Source organism: Venturia canescens, chromosome 7, assembly GCF_019457755.1.
Source record: "Venturia canescens isolate UGA chromosome 7, ASM1945775v1, whole genome shotgun sequence".
NCBI lineage: Eukaryota > Metazoa > Arthropoda > Insecta > Hymenoptera > Ichneumonidae > Venturia > Venturia canescens.
Genome location: NC_057427.1, coordinates 5522035 through 5540201, shown reverse-complemented (window position 1 = coordinate 5540201; position 18167 = coordinate 5522035). Strand labels below are relative to the sequence as shown.

General features: G+C 38.5%; 1 protein-coding gene and 1 long non-coding RNA gene across 10 annotated transcripts; one reads left to right on the top strand and one right to left on the bottom strand.

The window, feature by feature from the left end:
- The first annotated feature begins 971 nt into the window (after positions 1–971).
- Positions 972–17970, top strand: LOC122413985 (uncharacterized). Of its 9 annotated transcripts, XM_043424708.1 has the most exons (19): positions 974–1290; positions 2338–2484; positions 2555–3964; positions 7509–7604; positions 7731–7910; positions 8287–8493; positions 9903–10132; positions 10281–10470; positions 10654–10843; positions 11526–11620; positions 11761–11784; positions 12135–12179; positions 12540–12615; positions 12799–12966; positions 13353–13497; positions 13585–13692; positions 14088–14240; positions 14661–14693; positions 15522–17970. In XM_043424708.1, exons 3-18 carry the CDS (start codon positions 3170–3172, stop codon positions 14686–14688), a joined length of 2730 nt encoding a protein of 909 aa, XP_043280643.1. In that variant the 5' UTR covers positions 974–1290; positions 2338–2484; positions 2555–3169; the 3' UTR covers positions 14689–14693; positions 15522–17970. The 9 variants fall into 9 exon arrangements, with proteins under 9 accessions (XP_043280644.1, XP_043280641.1, XP_043280640.1 ...); XM_043424706.1 differs by lacking the exon at positions 14661–14693 and having other exon boundaries at positions 973–1290; positions 2332–2484; XM_043424705.1 differs by lacking the exon at positions 14661–14693 and having other exon boundaries at positions 973–1290; positions 15522–16005.
- Positions 8660–14093, bottom strand: LOC122413988 (uncharacterized). Its single transcript, XR_006261677.1, has 5 exons — positions 13946–14093; positions 13363–13770; positions 10259–13021; positions 9930–10065; positions 8660–9718 (listed from the first exon to the last, which is right to left on the bottom strand). It is a non-coding gene; the product is annotated as an uncharacterized lncRNA (long non-coding RNA).
- Positions 17971–18167: the final 197 nt, after the last annotated feature.

Genomic DNA, 18167 nt, shown 5'->3' with positions numbered 1-18167 from the left:
CTGCTCTCGGATACGTTTCACAACGATCTTATACCAATTCCAGCGAATCATTTCTATAAATAGCCCGATACCGACCTTTGTGAGAATGACACGCGGACCCAGTGAGAACCAGCGAGTGAAACGTTGCGTTATGACGAGATAAGCGGAAACGTTGTTTCGCCACCCCAAGTTTCACTAGCTCTCAAATTACAGCTCAACTTTTCCTTCATTGTGGGAAATAAAACATCATTGTTTGTTCTAATGCTCGCCAAATCCGTCGAGGATTTGTAGAGTGCTCGTCTTGTCATCGTGTCCGTCGCGTCAACTTTTTTTCTTCAAAAATCGTTTTACTTCGCTCGATCGTAATCCAATCAATCGAATTAAGCTGGATATCAGTTACCGAATACGAGAAAATCCCGCGTAGAGCACGTGAAATAAAAGCAAAAGATCGCCAAATAAATTGAGTGAATCCAGTTACGGTAGAATGGCAAGGTTCTCGACGGAATTTCAATTTTGTCAAAATTTTTCAAAAACAAATCGCCGTGAGTCTTGGTGGCATGTGTCACAAAGCGGGATAAAATTTTCCCAAATGAAATAACGAGTTTTTGAAGGAAAACAAATTTTGGGTTCAGTACGAAAAAAATAATGGAATTATAAAAAAAGAAAAAAAAACAAAAAACAAAAAAGAACATCGACCAGTTCTCAGGTGTAGTCGCGATACAAAATGTTTGCGAACGACGAAGACACGCCTTCATAAATTGGAGTAAAGTCGATCGTAGTAAAAAAAAGACTGAAATGGAGTAGCCTCGCGAACGAAGCTCGACGAACTTACAACTTTATTGATATCTGTTTTCGGGAATTTTGATGATTTCTTGCAGAGGTTTTCTGGAGTCTGAGTTTAACGAGCCGCGGTACAAGACCGGAGTGGAGCTGCGGGTGCGCATCGGATCGATAGGAAGAGGCTCAACAACGCGAGTGCGAGCTGTGTTGTAGCCGACACGAAAAAGGTCCGTTGGTGGTGGGCATGCGGACGTTTTATACGAGGATGGAGAATGGAGAAGTGGAGAGGGCTTACCGACGACAACCAGCTAGTATGAGAATTTCGGAGTGGGAGAAATGCCGTGAAAAAAGTTACACAGGGAAGTGTGGGACTGGACGTCGCCGGCGTGGCGATATTATACGTTCGCTATTCTTTGATCATGCAGTAGTAAGAAAAAGAGGAGACATATTGGAGAGCGAAATAATTGAAACGTCAGTTAATCAAGGACTGCCGGAGCTGTGGGACGCTGAAACTTCAATTTAGCCTTTTCAGTTAGTAAACAACAAACGTTCCTTTTATTTATTATTCTTATTTGAACTTTATAAGCGAAATTTCGTTGCCCATCACTTCTCGCGTCTTGAGCTATCCTTCAGAACTATTTTCGGGACGATTGGCGTTTTGTGCTCGATAACTCATTTTCATTGGAAAGAAACATTTCACTCGACGAAATAATAAGAAAAGCTATCGCGTGTGCTCGAAGGGAACTTCAGTGAAACCGCACTCTTCGTTTTATTATTCAAATCATTTTTTATAGTGATTTATTCGGTTATTGTTGGTGCGACGATCGACCCTACCTCTCTATTGTTCGTGCATCCTGCATATGAATCACGATTTCTTTTGGGGACGAGTCTAGTCGTCGCTCGGTGGATAAAACTCGGCTTATAGCGATTGGAGTGCGTATGTTTGTTTACGGACACGGTAATTCGAAGCTTCGTTACTCCGATCAGAGATAAAGTCTTCCTATTCATATTTTCCCCTACGAAAATCTTTTCCAGAGTCTCGTTACTAGAAATTTGTGTTCGTCACTGAGTTTCATTGTCGGAAATATATATATTTTTTTTTGAAATTCCGCGAAATTACTCGGCTGAAATATTTCGGAGTAATCCCATTCGGAATTTGGGTCAATGATTTTTGGAGTGTACCAATTCGGTGGCCAATTTCGACGATGATCCAAGTCTTTTGAATATCGAACGTTGAGCATCTAAATATGAATACTTTAATTGAAATAATCGTTTCTCATTTGCGAGTGAATTAACATACTAATAAGGCGAAGAATTAATCGGGACGAGTTATTTTTGTGACTGCTTATCGCCGAGTCGTATACGTGACCGTACTACAAACGCTAATTAGTCTCGAGGTTATTATTTATCTGTAGTTAATATTCTGTGGAGTTATGAATCAGATTATTATTGGTCGGGATAATTGTTTAACGATGTGGAAATTTTGTGTGAGAAAAAGTGAAACATCGAGCAAAATCCTTTTCGACGTTATTTTCGGCTCACGATAATAAATATTTGATGAAACCATTTGAGTTTCAGAATGAGCCGCAAACGTCAGGATCACGTGGTCTCCGTAACACGTGCGTAGCGAGAACTGTCAACTGAGGAAAGCAAAGTTCACGCGATTTGAAATTGGATGGATACGATTTTTATTGTAACTATCAACGTTGGCCAATCAACGGGGAGGTAATTATATTTTTTTTCGCTCAGTTATCACTCATAATTATTCCCTCAATAATACTTTTTCTGCATTCAGATTACGCCTACTAAAAATGCTGGATGAAGATTCTCGGATAATAAATGTGCGGAGCAATAATTCCAGAAGTGAATTTCGAATTTGATGTGAAATGGCACGTACCCATTGAGAAGTGAACGACTTAAATTGGAGCAAGCTGGAAACGTTGTTTCGTCGAGTACAGAGCGCGAAAGAACGAGAGACGAAATGTTTAGCAGGAAGCGATGAAATTCGAGGAGAAAAAATAGTGCAAGCGAGCAGAAAACCGGAAGATCCTTAATGCTGAACGAGCTCCGTGGGCGCCGGGAGTTTGTTCATGAACGACGCTAACAGCGAAGAGAGAAGAAGAAGAGGGAGGGAGCATCGACTCTCGCCAGGGTGTATACCTAGTTTATAAATAGAGTTAAAACACCGTCTCGCGGAAGCTCTCGAGCGTCGAAAGCACGCTTGCGTGTGTTTTCCTCGTGTTTGTGCAAAGAGATCGCGTAGAAGTTTGGGTGTAGGACAAAGTTTTCTCTATCGCAAGACGCACACGAAGGAGCGGGTCGAAGCGTCGAAGGGGTTGGGCTCGGGCGTGTGTGTGTTTGGGTAGTGGGGATTGGAAGGGGCTCCGCTCGTCGGTGGAAATAGAAAAGAATGTTTTCGGAATCCAATTGGACTTGGTTGGCAGAACGATGGGGCAATATGGCCGACTTGGCCGAGCGTGTGGACGATCTGATATGCAGTTTCGATTCTACTGGTGATACGACAATGGATACACTATCGATGCTCATATTTGGGTGGATGTTGTTCGGCCTCGTTGTACTTTGCGTCGGTAAATTTGTTTACAATCGTTTTGTCAACAATGAGATTAAAAATCGTGATAACCTCGGGGCTAGTGCGACGTTAATTAGTGGGCCAACGAGCTCGAGCAAGGAACCACAGCAGCATGCATTCCACCTTGGTGAAAGTGTCGTTGGTGCGGGTAACGTCGCCAGTAAATTATTGGCTAATGAAAAACCCATTAGAGTTATGATGGCGAAAAGTGCATCGATGGGAATCGCCGGCGGTGGTGGTGCTAGTGTTATTGGTGCTGGTCCAAGTGCTGCTGGATCCAATTTCACTGGTGGCTTCATCGGCGGTGGCACTAGCGGCGCTGGAATTCTCATGTCCTCCACTTCTTTCGGGCCAACCGGCTCTCCAGGTGGTTACGTACCACCCACACCCCCTGTCAGAAAACGTCTCACGAGAAAAACTTCCGGCCCCTTATTGAGCCCTTCCAGAAGCTCCAGATCGCTCAACCTCCCTGCTGCCACCGGCCCTGATAACGAAGCCGTTCGATGGGTCAACGAGCTCGTTTATTGGCTCCACAGCGATCTCGTTATACTCAATGAACTTCTCGGCACATGGGTCTTGTCTCTCAATGATTTTGTCAGCAGCTCCGTCGAGGAAGTATGTTTATCACTTTTATAGAAACATTCCAGGAACGAAACAACGACAAGATCATCATTCTGTGAGCGTCATTTTAGCTGATTTGAACTTGAAGAAATTTCATGATCAATTTCATTTATGGTTTGCTAATATTTTCGATTGTCGATCAAATATTTCGGTCAAATACTTCTCATTTGCGTGATCCGTTTGAGGTCAATGACAATAATACTTTTTTTACATTTTTTTCCAATTACAAAAGCGTAAGGTTTATCGAGTCGAATTTTCACGTATTTTTTCTATTTTGGTTTGATTACATTTCACGATGAGGGATCGGGACAATTTGATCTTGTTCAGATTTCCATTCGCAAACTTAATCTCTTGATGCCGTTATAAAAATTCAATTCAATGATTTTATGATTCGTCAGAACGAATCGATGAGAGCTTTTCAGGTTGCGGGGGACTTCTTTTCGCCCCCGAGGTATTATAAATAAACGGCTCGGCTAGAAACACTCGATGGATTTATCCTAAATGGCTTGTACACTATTAAACTTTTGCCTCTTCGGAGAAAGCTTTCTCGTTCGTGAAATAATCAAGTTTTCCAGTCCGCCATAGCTGAGAGTTGCAAATGTTAAAAATACTTGAAAAAACGCTGCAGAAATTAAGATCGAAAAAATCAATAAATCCCATTGTAACCATGGTCGAAAATTCATTTTGAAATTCCAGTAGAATTTTCAAAACTTTTTCATCTTCCATCAATTTCTTCGTACACGTTAAAATAAAAAAAACTCGAATGCAGTTACATCACGCGCTCAGATGCACCGAAAATTCAGCGGTAAACGTTACCCCAGAGCAGAAAAATAATAAAAATAATGCAGCATTTGGCAACGACATTGGTGATTTCGTCGAGACAACTGATTGACCGATGAGACAAGTTAAATGCCAAATTCTACATCCCGACAACATACGTTCAATATACAATGAAGTTACTAGCCAATATCGAATAATCTCTCGCACAATTCCCTTCTCTAAACATGAAAAATACATTTAACCCGTAGACACCACACTGGTATAAATTTGCACCCACGAAAATTCCCAGTGTCTGGAACTTCAAAATTCCTTTCTTCAATTTGGCCTTTTTTCTATAATGAAACTTTATTTTCCAATTTTTTTAATGATTATAATCGATTACTAAGAAATTGTCACTCCTAAAAATTCTCGTTGTAAGATTAATTCCATTAATTCATGGATGAAATAAAAACATTTTGAAAAGTCCGAGTGCAAATTTGCACCAGTCTCGTGAGTGCGTGACTCAAAATCTTATCTCCGAAGCACCTGAAAATCAATTCGTCACTATTCTACAATGGGACCGAAGGCGAAAGGAATTTGGTGAATTCTGAAGCATTATGACACACGGAGACAAAGTTCTCATCATTATTATGGCTTCATTATTCGTTGTTATCGGAGTTATTAAATTTTAGGAATGATAAAATTGCAATTTTCATACTTTTTGAAAGAATCGTTTCTAAATGAACTCTTGATTGAAACCCGAGACAATTGAATTTCGTTACGATGAGGTTACGAGCAGGACAGAAAAATCTGCATTCGTCTTTCCACTCACGAATTATCGTTCAATTATCGATACTTCGTGATTTTATGACACTCGAGTGGGACGTCAGACTCGAGCGTGGACGTTGCATTGTCACGGACGATGTAGTGTCGAACGTTTTCTGATTGGTAGTCAAAACGAGTTTGAGCTCAAATGTAAATAAATCACGTCATCGCGTATGGGAAAAAAATGAAGCTCCGTTTCTCTTATTTTACTGCGCGCTCGAATATTTAAGTTTGAAACGACCGAATGAGGATCGCGAAGGATTTGGAAAAACTGGAAAAATCGTTAGAACCGAAACGACGAAGAAGTTGATCCCGAATATCGGTAATAATACAGGATTCATTAATTCCTCGAAATGGGTCGAAGAGAGGGTCGTTTCGGAGATATTTTATTGATTTTTTGCTGTCGAATGAGATGGTTTTTTGGATTGAGGCCCTCGCATGACAATAGTCCGCAAGGAATTGTCGTGCACCTACACACGCGTTCACAAAAAAAGAGGCCGGTTTATTTATAGGTAAAATTTGTCTCGGCAAAAGCTGTTCTTTGGCGCAGAGAACGAAGATATTGAAGGATGAAAAAGATGCATTGAGCGGTCGTTTCTCAAGAGGCGGCGGCCACCTAGAAAGGAGAATAGTTTTATTTTATCTCGAGAAAAAAAGCGGGTGTTTGTGTTGCACGAATTTGGAACGAAAGTGTGCGGTCGAAATTCATTTGCAATATGAGGTCATGCCGATTACGTCGACTAAACACGCGAGAGATAGGATAGCATAAGATATTTCGTCACACAACCTGTCAACGGCCTTGTGTGTGCCGGCCGTGCCGGAGTGAGAGAAAGAGGGAGAAAGAGAGCGAGAGAATGACGTCACGCTGTCAAAAATAACGTCGAGTTCCACGCAAAACCTGTGGGGCTCTCTCTTGCTCGAACTTTTTCGTCTTTTGCCGATCACCATTTTTCTCGTATTCGGAACGTAATATTTTTTATTTAAATAAGAAACTGTCGGATTCGCGAGCTTTCGATTTCTCGAAACGTTATTTATTCTTCCATCGGTCCTTGGGGCATTCGGGATCGTCCGATTCGATAATAGCGAAACGAATGAAATTGAGACGTCGAAAATTGTGGGAATTTCGAACGAACGAACCAAGCTCGACGGACCGATAAGATTTGAACTATTTTCAAGCAAAAATCGTCGAGTCTTGAATCTTTGAGAAATATTTTTCGTGTTCCGCAAAAGCCTCAAAGTCAAAAGTCTTCCTGACTTTTTGACGCGAGTTTCCCGAACTACGGGTCGAAAAAATTAGTCGCTCTTCATGGCCCCATTGACACGGAAATTTAAGCTCACATTAATTTCGAATTCAAAAACGTCTAATTGAAAGAGCGAAAAGTTCAACGTCTCAATTGCCGACGGTCTGACATCGATTGAATTACCGCGATTAATTTCAAGGCTCGTAGACGTTCTCAACGCTTTACCAGCTCTCGAATACCACTTTATTATTCTTTCGAGCAAAATGACTTTTTTCGCCTTTGAAAGAAAAATGCGAAGAACATTGGTAGGACTTTTTATCGTTGACCTCGGCTGCTCGTCGAGCTGAAGTACAAACGTCGAATGCCACAATTTACTGTCGCCCCCGAGATAAACACTTTTATGGACTTGACTCTTTTTCAATCCATTATAGGACTCTAGTCGCGAGCACGTAAACATTGAACAGATCAAATAAGCTTGGTAAACAGAAATCGCGTATTTTGTCCGATTGACCACGATTCTGATGGACTTCCGGTCAAAATATTCATTGATTTGTTGTTTTTTTTTGTTTTTTTTTTCCAATCATTACGTTTCTTTCAAAGTTTTACCGCCACTGGTTTCAGTACAATTTATAAAACTCACCACTCCGTGGTTCTTTTCTTTTTGTATGTGAAAATTTGTCATTTGTTATAATTTTATTGAAAATTATTTTCAGCACGGAGTTGGCGTAGAATTTGTACGTGTTTTGCCGGAAACGCATCCTCCGGTATTGTCCAATATATTCTGCGAGTGCGACAGCAAGAACGACGTCGTGAGTATGAATAACCCAGGGGATAATCGCAGTACACAAAGTTCGTAGGGAATCATTCGGTTGGACGTTTCATCGTGATTGAAATAATGAAATTCAACGTTTCATCTCGTTTCTTTTACTTTGCAGACTATTACGTGCGACTGCGAGGCTACTCCGGCTTTACAATTGAAAGCTTTTCGTCAGAAAGGTGATAAGGTTGAGGTCAGCCATTATCGCGTAAACGTTAATCGCTTCCGGGCGCGCCTTAACGTCGTTTGCATTACGGAAAAAATGTTGCTCGATCTGAAATGCGACGGTTGGCCGGAGGTAAAAATCTCTATTCTACAAAATGGTTTAACGTCGTAGAAAACTTTCCCTTCCCGTTTCAAGTTTTCATATAAAAATAGCAACGAAAAATTATGCCCGTGGATTCGATATTTTGACGATAAAAACTCGATAAAAGCTTCTCACGTTTGAACGTTCTTTGGAAAAAGGTGGACGTTCAAAGAACCGTCAAAATGCCTTTATAATTGTGCAAAAAAAATGTAAACTCGATAGGCACAGACATAATAATCTTAAAAATTCTCGTCGAGGTTGAACTTCGATTCAAGTACGAAAATACGAAACCCGATGACACTGAAAACGCACGAACAAATGTCAAGATTATCATTTTGAAATAATAATCGTGCTGTTTCGTTGAAAGGTCAAAGTGTCACTGGCCGCTGTCGGTACGATTAAGAAGGATTTAGACGAGAGCCAACTTCAGGAGGTCGTAACGGAGATTGTGATCGGTGCTTTGAGAGGCACAAACGTGCATTTCAACCTCACACAATATCCGACGTGTCCACGACTTTGGAGAGAACCACCACCCCAGCCCGGGCATCCGTTGCCTCTGCACTACGATAGTATGGTAAACAAAAAAAGACTCGATAATAAATCATTTAAAAGAATGTAGAAATATTTTGTGATCGGGGGAAAAGAGATTCGTCGAATTTCCTTTCCCAAGAACTAGACACATATTACGACAGAGACGACCAAAAAAAACTATGAAAGTACAAGAAAAAGACACGAGAAAGTCAAACTTTCACATCATTCTTCTCGACATAACACAAATCTCTCGAATTTTCAACACAATTTCTAAACGTTGTAGACATTTTTGAATAATAAATAAATGTTATGTATAAGATGGCTTAACTATGAGGAAGAGTAGCTAACCCTAGAGCCCCACGATCAATTTTTATTTCGAACGCGACCCCCCGCCCCTTTATTGTTGTAAATAACTATCTTGATTTTTGTAGTTGCATAAAATATTACTTGTATGCGACAATTACGATTAGATGTACACGGTGCTCTTCCATTTTTTATAACGAAGGACGAGAATGTAATGAGATGCCCAATGTAATGAGATCCCATTTGGTAAAGATTTCATCTCGAAATGAGTAGAAAAAAAAGGAAAAAAGTTTTTACCGAAAAATCTACCGACTCGGGAAAAGTGAGCGTGGTTTCCAAAAGAGGCTATCTGAAAAAAATGAAATAGCTGATTGGGCCTCAGAAAGAATGTTGGGATACGTGGAAAATCTGCCAGATGTGACCGAATCCATGTACAACACAAAGTCCTTTCTTCAAATATTTTTTCATAAAGCAGTTAAATCAAAGAAAGTTTTGGAGAATCATAAAGAAACAATTTTGATTGCTCCTGCTTAGTCTGCAGAGGGCTTTTTCCCTATGCTCTCCACAGAGTGAATCGGATCATTTGGCCTTGACAACATCTACTTATCTAGACAACTTCTCTGACTCAGGGTGGGATCCGACATTTCCAAAGGTTTACGTCCTCTTTTAATTCCGAATCCGTTAGACTATCGATATGATTCCCTTCGCAGACTTCTATAGTGCAGGAAGCTCAGAAACTCTGTTGAGGCTTTCGCTGCTGAAGTAGCCCGTGTAACACGCTGATCTTTGAGTATTTTTTCTTCGAGTGAATGATGAATGCATGAAATGTTGTCGTGGACTCCGCAACGGAGTAAAAATCACCCCAACGCAGCTTCTGGCGCTTCTCAAATCGACAGAAAGACAAGCATCGCTGCCTTTGACTGTCGGATTTTGCTTTGTCCGAAAACAAATTGGCTCGTTCGTGCCTGAAATAAAGAGAGTACCAAAGTGAGAATGAAACATAAAATTAGCACGGTTTGGGGTTCTGGGGCCAATCGATCGCAGGAAATAAATTAATGGAACATCCACGTTCCAGTATTTAAAAAAAGGATATGCACGAGTTGCGGTTGAAGGTCAGAACAATTAATAATGAAATTACATCCACACTAGCAACCTCATCAACGTCATCAAACTCACCATTCATCGGCCTCCACGATCCATCAATACGCACCCGGGGAAAGACGTCTCCTCGTCAAGGTCGTTAAGGCTGCTGAATTGGGGGGTGCAGAGGGTTGTCGCGAACCATACTGCGTCGTCGAGTTGGATGAGCCACCTCAGAAGAATCAAACTTCGATTAAAAAAGACACATCAAATCCAATTTGGGAAGAAGCTTTTCTGTTGTGAGTCTTATTTTTAATTTTTCATATTCACTCAAGAATCCGAACTTTTCGACCACTACGTGACAACCCTTTAGTGCTCAATATTTTCTGCATTTCAATTGTAACGAAAACATTATAAATTTTCACCACGCTTTGAAACAATTTTCAGCGACATCAGCCACAACACGTCCGAGGTCTTATTGGAAATTTACGATCACGTGAATAAGGCTCAAAGATTTTTGGGCCTCGGTATCGTCGGGGTAGAGGAACTTCTCGCTAATCCGAGCCAGAGACAAATTATTCCACTTCAGGCTCGTCCGTACGAGGCGGACGAAGTTACTGGAACTCTGACAGTCGAGGTTACCATTTGCTTCACTTTTTTCATTCAATTATCCTTCCCGACGAATCCTGTTTATTGGATTTTCAAAATCGACCAGATCTTCGGATGACATTTTCACAATTCAATGAAAAAACATTGATGAGCCCGAAAGTTTGACGCCATTTATCTGAAAATATATTTTTAACAATTTGATTATTTGCAGTTTCTGTTCATCGAGGGCGCCGAAGTACCCCAAATCGGCTCGAAACCTTTCAAAGTTAAGGAATCCATAAAGCCGTTATCACCAACACGAACATACAGCCCGACCAATCTACTCAGCAATAGTAGCCTAAATTATAACAATGGTAACAGCACACTTATCTTGTACGACTCTACCAGTCAATCTGCCGGCGGTAATTAACGTTTATTACATATCTGGAACGTATTGATTATCCCTGCGTGGAACCTCTAGTCTCGTAGGGCACGTTCCTTCTATAAAATATTCAAAAAAAAAGCCGAAACCAAACTTTTATGGAAACAAGAGTATGAAAACAACAACAAGTCGCTGGAAGCTAATAACGAGAAATTTGGCGTTTTACACTACCCGGGATTTTTTCATGAATATTAGAAACCTATAGATTTCCGAATGGTTGACAGCATGATTTCACGTCCCAAAGCTTTTTCATTTCCATTTTAATGATTTCTGGCGAATTCGATTTTCTTTCGCCTTCCTACCCCGCTGATTTGCTCAGTGAGAATTAGGTTTTTCGCATCATAACGGATTGAACTTTACTTTATATTTGGGAGCGTTTTTCGAAGGATTATTCGAAACTGGACGGAAATAATGTTCACAAAAATTCTTGAAATTCGTCCTTTTCCCCATGGATCGAAGTCTCGAGCAATCATTTTGATTGCGGGGAAAGCCGACCCGGGTATTGCAAAGAAAATTCTTGAAAAATTTATTTTTCGTTATTTCGTCCACTTTCGTGACTTTTATTTCTTTCTCACTATGACTCAGTAACGAGGAAAAATTTATATGATCGAGGGCACGTATGACGAATGATCAGTTCGTTACTCCACACGATTTTTTTTCAGACTTTTTAACAAACGGCAATACCGAGGAATCGCCTTATCGAACCGGTCAAACGAACGGGAATAAAGGAACTCTCATCGTTCACAGTCAACAGAGGGTGAGATTGAGTTTTTTTTCCTCGCACTTTTCCCTTTTCCGTGTGAATTTTGAGGTGCGATTTTACAATTCATACAAGTTTACCTGAATTTTTCATTTTTTTTTTTTATTAATTTGTGAATTGCTGTGATTTTTTTTTAGCAATCGGAACGACAGGTAGTAAAGGTAAGAATTTAAAAGTGACAAGAAATTTAAAAAATTGGAATTTTGCTGAACTTTTCTGTTCTGAACTGCAGTGCGGAGAATCTTTGTTTTATGAGACAAAAAGTTTGAAACGTTGCAGCAAAGTTTATACGAGCACGGTGTATCGTTGCATTACAACCGAATAAAAACAATTTGTACGTTGGCACTTTCGGGGACAGAGAGAAAAGATTTGCTATCCGTCCACGATTATTGGCTCAATTCCAGAATTTCAAGATCGCTCGAAAACTAGAAAAATACACTCACAATTCTTCTTCATTTTCCCTTACTCGCATTAACATGTCGTGAATGCCGTGTGTTTACTAATCCAACAGGTCGCTCTATCGCACAATGGAAGTTGGCAGGAAATTTCGCCAGAGGTAATTCCTTTTTTATCGTTCCTTCAAAAACTTGATTGCAATTCTCAAACTTAGAACTCGTGACCTTATTTTTCCTCGTAGGTTTTTGTTCCTTTGTACACTAAAAGACTTGGAACCATACGAATTTTTTGATAACGAATAAAATAATGTGCAATAAATTGTACTTCTCAGAAAGTCAATTGAGGAAAAAGAGATTCGAATATTGGAAAGTGCAGAAAATATTCGAAAGATTTTTCGTCCAATCACATTTTTTCAATATTCTGCTGGTGTCGAAGTTAAACTCGTTCATAGCTCCTCGAGTTGATTATTTTCTGACAAATTATGCTTTGATTTTAAATCGTTATTTTGGTCTTTTTGTAGCATGGGAACAGGGATACAAGCGCCACATCAGGACCGGAAAGCACGCCTAATTCATCAAATTCTGAAAGCATGAGAGGTGAATATCGAAGCTTGATTTCTTTTTCGCTCACTACTTCAAATTTATAGCTTCGCAGAGTGAAATTGCACGGATCATTTCTCCCTAATGTAAAAATGAAATGAAAAATGCAAGTTAATCGATATCCTTGAGACTTTTCCAATGCTCCAATCGTCCTTTCTACTGGTAATTTGTGTTTCGCAGAACGTGGAAGAACGAGGAGGAAACGGCGAGACTTTTTCGGCACGATAAAGCGACGTCTTGGTAGATCAAAAACGAGAAGTCGATCAGCTGGTCCCGAAGGTGACACGAATCACGAGGAAGCGCACTCAAGATCGATATCCGCTGACAGAGCGAGGGATCCAGGATCCGGTGAGGCTTTATCCTTGTTTCCTTATTCCTTTGGATATCTCTTTTGAATAGCTTGCTGGAAAAAAATAGAATCTTAGACCGTTTTGAAGGCACACGTCTTATTTTTTAAAACGCACTTCTAATGATTCGTCAAACAATAAAAAATTATTATTCTCTGAATCAATTTTGTTCAGATAGTTTGCCAGCATTTTTTCTCAGCGACATGTGAAAATGTTTTTTAAGTGGATTTTCTTACACTCACAAATTTTTAAGTTGAATGAATTATCAAGTCTTTTTAATACGAATTTTCCCTTCGACAAGTGATCGAAATTTTGAAGGAAAAGGGATACCAATGGGCTATTTTTTTTCTTTTTTTCTTAAAAATGGTGAAAAAATTTGTTTGCCAGCTTTACTTACTGTACCAGGAAAAGAGGAACTCTCGAGAAGGTCGAGTCTCAGCGAGGCATCTGCGATAAGTGGAACGTCGACCAGAACATACATCAATGAAGCGTCGACTCTGGTGCTAGAGACTCTAGAAAATGGAATTAAAAAGCAAGTATTCTGGGGAGTGGAAAAAATGACCTTAAATAGTTTTGTAATAAGAGTAGTTCATCATTGTGACATTTTATCACATTTCAGACACTACCTCGTACCCTTGTCTCTTGCACAAAAGAGCAAATGGCGGAAAAAAGGCACAAAACTTCATATATTCAACGATCACACATTCATCGCAAAACACATGCCTGGGTAATTGGAAACTTTTATTATGTCATCAGGACTCTCTCTATGATTTTAAGTCTGCAACATTCAACGCTGAAAGATGTTCTGGAAAAAAATGATCCTAACATTTTTTAGGTCAAAGAATTTAGGTTAAAAAAATAACCATTCTGATTTGAACTCAATTGCAGTCAATTATCTTGATCATTGCTCTGCAAGATTTTTTGCCAAATTTCTGATAAATATTTTAGCAGAAAATGATTCAATACCGATAGAAACTCACATTGCAATAATAGTTAAAATTTTTGGTGAAATTAGGTATAATGAGATAAAGAAAAGTTGTCAAGTTATAATTTTGCTGTTTGTTTATGTAAAGTGTTTTAAAACGAGTTTTTATAGTTTTGTTATTTACGGTGATTCTATAGTGGAACGGTCTGCGAGGTATGCAAAAGGACTTTAGCCCGAAGATTGGGAAAGCAGGGATACGAGTGTCGAGACTGTCTGATGAAATGCCACAAACATTGTCACGTCAAGGTGGAGAGCATGTGTTCAACTTCCACGATCCAAAGCATCGAACTGTAAGTTTGTTCGTACGATTATTCATCTTATTTGGATTCGAAAGATTATTGCCAAATCATATTCCATCAGAGTTGTTACAGTTTTCAAAATTTGCATTGGAAAAAATGGTTTTTCAAAGAGATTGATCGGCTGGCTGCAATAACGTTCATTAAAACAAGTCATGCAAAAACGAGTCACGGCACTGAATTCCAGTCACCTCTGTTTCATTACTCTAATAAACCACCAGAAGACACATACAAATAAAAATTCATACATATTTCATACACTCCACAAAAACCATCGATTAATATATTGTCACAAGTTAGCTCTCAATAATTAAAAAGATGGAAAAATAGTGAAATTGAAGTATCAACGATACGATCGGAGTCACACCGAAATATTAATTCGACTTATATTTCTTTCGACTATTCTTGAAAAAGGTCCCTACTACCGGTACTGAGCGAATAAGATAGGTAAGCTAATAACGAAAAAGTAGTCCGGTTGTCGCTACAAAAATCCTACTTCGATATAACAGAAGGACGGAAAAAAAAGAGCATGAAAATTAGATCCCCATACTTAGCGGCAAATAATGCGTTGATATAGTGTAATAATTAATTATTATTACACGAATTGGCTGTGAAATTTCATCTGTTAATTACCGACGGATGGTAAAGTGTTTATAGATATTGGTCCTGTGTGACGTGTTTGATTGCATCGCAATCATTCTGGTTGAATTTGTCCAAGATTTTTTGTATGATATATCGTTCATAAAAAATGTTGTGGAACTATCGTAACAGTGAGAAAAATCGATTAAAAGCGAATGCTGCTTGCGCACGAACTATCCTCATGGCTTGTGAATTATCGATAACGGAAAATGCTATTGCGCTTGTATCGTGCTTTCCGAATTTTAACACCCTCGAAAGATGAAATTAATTTATATTTGTTTTGATCGATTTTATTGAATACGAATAATTGATTTTAACTAAGAATTATTTGATTTTCATCGAATACATGGTCTACAAACTCCTGACGCAGAAAAAATCAAATGCATTTGATGCTGTAATTATTGAAAATTCGTCTCGAATGGGGTTATCTTTTTTGTCTTTTAATTCCTTTAACAATTCAAATGAAAACATTTTCAGAACTTGTCAGCTTTTTATATTTTCAATAATTCAATTGTAATCGTATATTTCAGACGAGCAAAGTTTATTTTTTTTATATTTTTATAATAATTTTTGTGTGGTCAAGGATGGCGAAGACGACAGCCCTATTTCTTCCATTACAATTGAACATTTTTTCAGGACCTGCATAAAGACTCCGATGCTCGAGAGAAAATATTCAACCCGACGACGTTAGCCACCATTAATTTATCGCTTACGAATCTCGCCACGAAACGACTTCGAACGACGACTTCGTCGAAAAAAAAATTTCGCACATACACGAAATTTGAAAGTTGAGCTTCCTACGAATTTTTATTTATGATTTTTTTTCTTCTTCCATCCCTTTTTTTAATTCCATGTTCACGTATAAACGTATACCGTGAACGTGACTCGATACCAAAAGCTTATTCAAGAGAAAACAAAGGATATTAGCATTTTTAAAAACATCGAACTTACATATTGTTTATTGATTTGTTTCTTTTTTCATCGTTACTTTATTTTCAATGTCAAAATGACTGAAATAATATTATATAGCATATAAAATAACTGTTCGAACGTTTGATTTATGGAAATAAACGAAAAGAAACGAGAGAAAAATTATTCCCCGAAGGAGAAGAAACGGAAACACTAAATTGTTACACAGTTTAACGATATTGGCTTATCACGAAGCTTCAAAGCTTCATTGCTTATCCGACGTCTCGAAAAACTATAAAATAATTGTGAAATTTTGAAAAAATTATTCTCTAACTCAAACCTTCTAATCTTTCCGACTTTGTAATTGAACGTTTCTCTTGATTGATAACAACGTTTCAATTCCAAAGCCATCGTACAGCTGAAACCAATGAACTAATCAAAAGTTTATGTGTCTCGTTTTGGAGGTGGTGGACACTTGTGGAGAATTGGTAACCTAACCTATAATCTATATTCAATATCCATTTTGCACCTGATTCTGACAGTTTAAATTTTTTTTGTTCAATAAGTCACTAATTTCGAAGTATTTATAAATTAATGAGTAGTATGTTCTTCCGAGGTAAAAAAGCGCGGAAATCTTCGTAAAAGTCGGTGCGATGGGTTAGGAGAAAAAGAATATAGGGATGGTGCAAGTAGACTACCGCGCCACTAGTGATGAAAAGTGAAATCTTTTGGAGGTATTTTATCATTATTGTATTATTATATATATTAAATTATTATGATTATATTTCCATCAACGTATTGAAAGTGCTACCCCCAAAAACTTATAATTTATGACATTAGAGGCGCCACGAGTACTTTCGACCTGCCCTCTATCGAATCTGCACCATCCCTATAGTGGAGTTGTTCAACGAAGCAGATGTCGCCACTACTCGTGATAAATCGGTAAAGCAATAAGTGATTTTTCACAATTTCGCGTATTCAACGAAACCGTTTAATTGTTAGAAAAATAACGACGAAAAAACGTTAATGCCTAGAAGAAATAATGTTCTTAGCCTTCCAACGCGCAAAAAGAATTTTCATTCAACATTTCACGCTCGCTAGTCACGAACTTGAGACAAAACGATCGATGTACGCGGACAATCAAACCTAACCTTACTTTCCCGTTCGAAAACTCGAAAGAAAATTTAAAACCGAAACGAGAATTCCGGAATAATACACTCGTTCTCGTATTCGCGTATTGGCCCATGTGTGACATTTTTATGTGAAATCTTTTAAACAAGCACACGTTTGATAATACAACGATAAAGGAGTTACGACTGATTTTTAACTTAATCTATATAATTCAAGTGAGAATAGGGTGAATTTACGTGTACGATCGTATTATACACAATAATATATTTGTATGACTTTTACTATATTACTGCACGAAAAGTCGTCGAGTTATTGGTTTTTTGTCTTATTACGATCAATATTTCATTATTGCCTCCTCGAATCATGGTTCAAATTTTCACAATCGTAACCATTTTTGAACATCGATTTCTTTATTTCTCTTTCGTTTTGTTTCCGTCCGAAATCGCGATGCTGTTGAGCGCACGGGACAGACTACTTTCGTTTCTTCTTTTACCCCCAGACAAAGAACTCAGACGTAGGGTAGAAGCACAGTTCTTATGGCCGCTCTGAGGACAAACTTTCTGCGACTCAAACGGCCGGTTGGCGGCGTGGCGGTCGCAGTGCGGCAGCTATCTCTCTCGCTCCCATTGCAATGCAAAAACTGCTCGAACTGAACGCAGAGGGTCGAGTGATCAAACCCCACTCGTAGAGTTTTTTTTTTTTTTATCCACTATGTAAAAAAATAGTTTTTAACGACACGGTTAATCTTTATTATTATTTTTCATCAATTAAATAAATAAATAGTCTCCGAATATGAAGAGCGTTTGAGATTTTTTCTATAAATCAAGTGCATGAATAGTTTTTAAATTTTTTTTATAAATTTGAAATTGTGAGTCGCATGAAAATTGAGAATCGTTTCAAAGTCGCCTTTAAAATTTTTGAAGTGAATGAAGTAAATAAATATTTCATTTTGATTATTGAATTTAATGAAAATAAGGCGAAAGTACGAAAACTTTGAACATTCAATATAGACGTTCATTATTCATTAAACCAGGAGATCATTTTATCTTCGGTTCTTACTATTTTCGGTTCATGTATAGATCCAAATTGATTATATCAATAAAAACCACCAAGAATTGATAATACAAGCAGCGAAATATTGTGTACCCACTCTTGGTTAATTTTAGTTCACGTGTGTTTAGTAAAGGAAGTGTGTATGAGTGTATGCTTGTATGGAAATATGAATAGATACGTTCAAAGCTT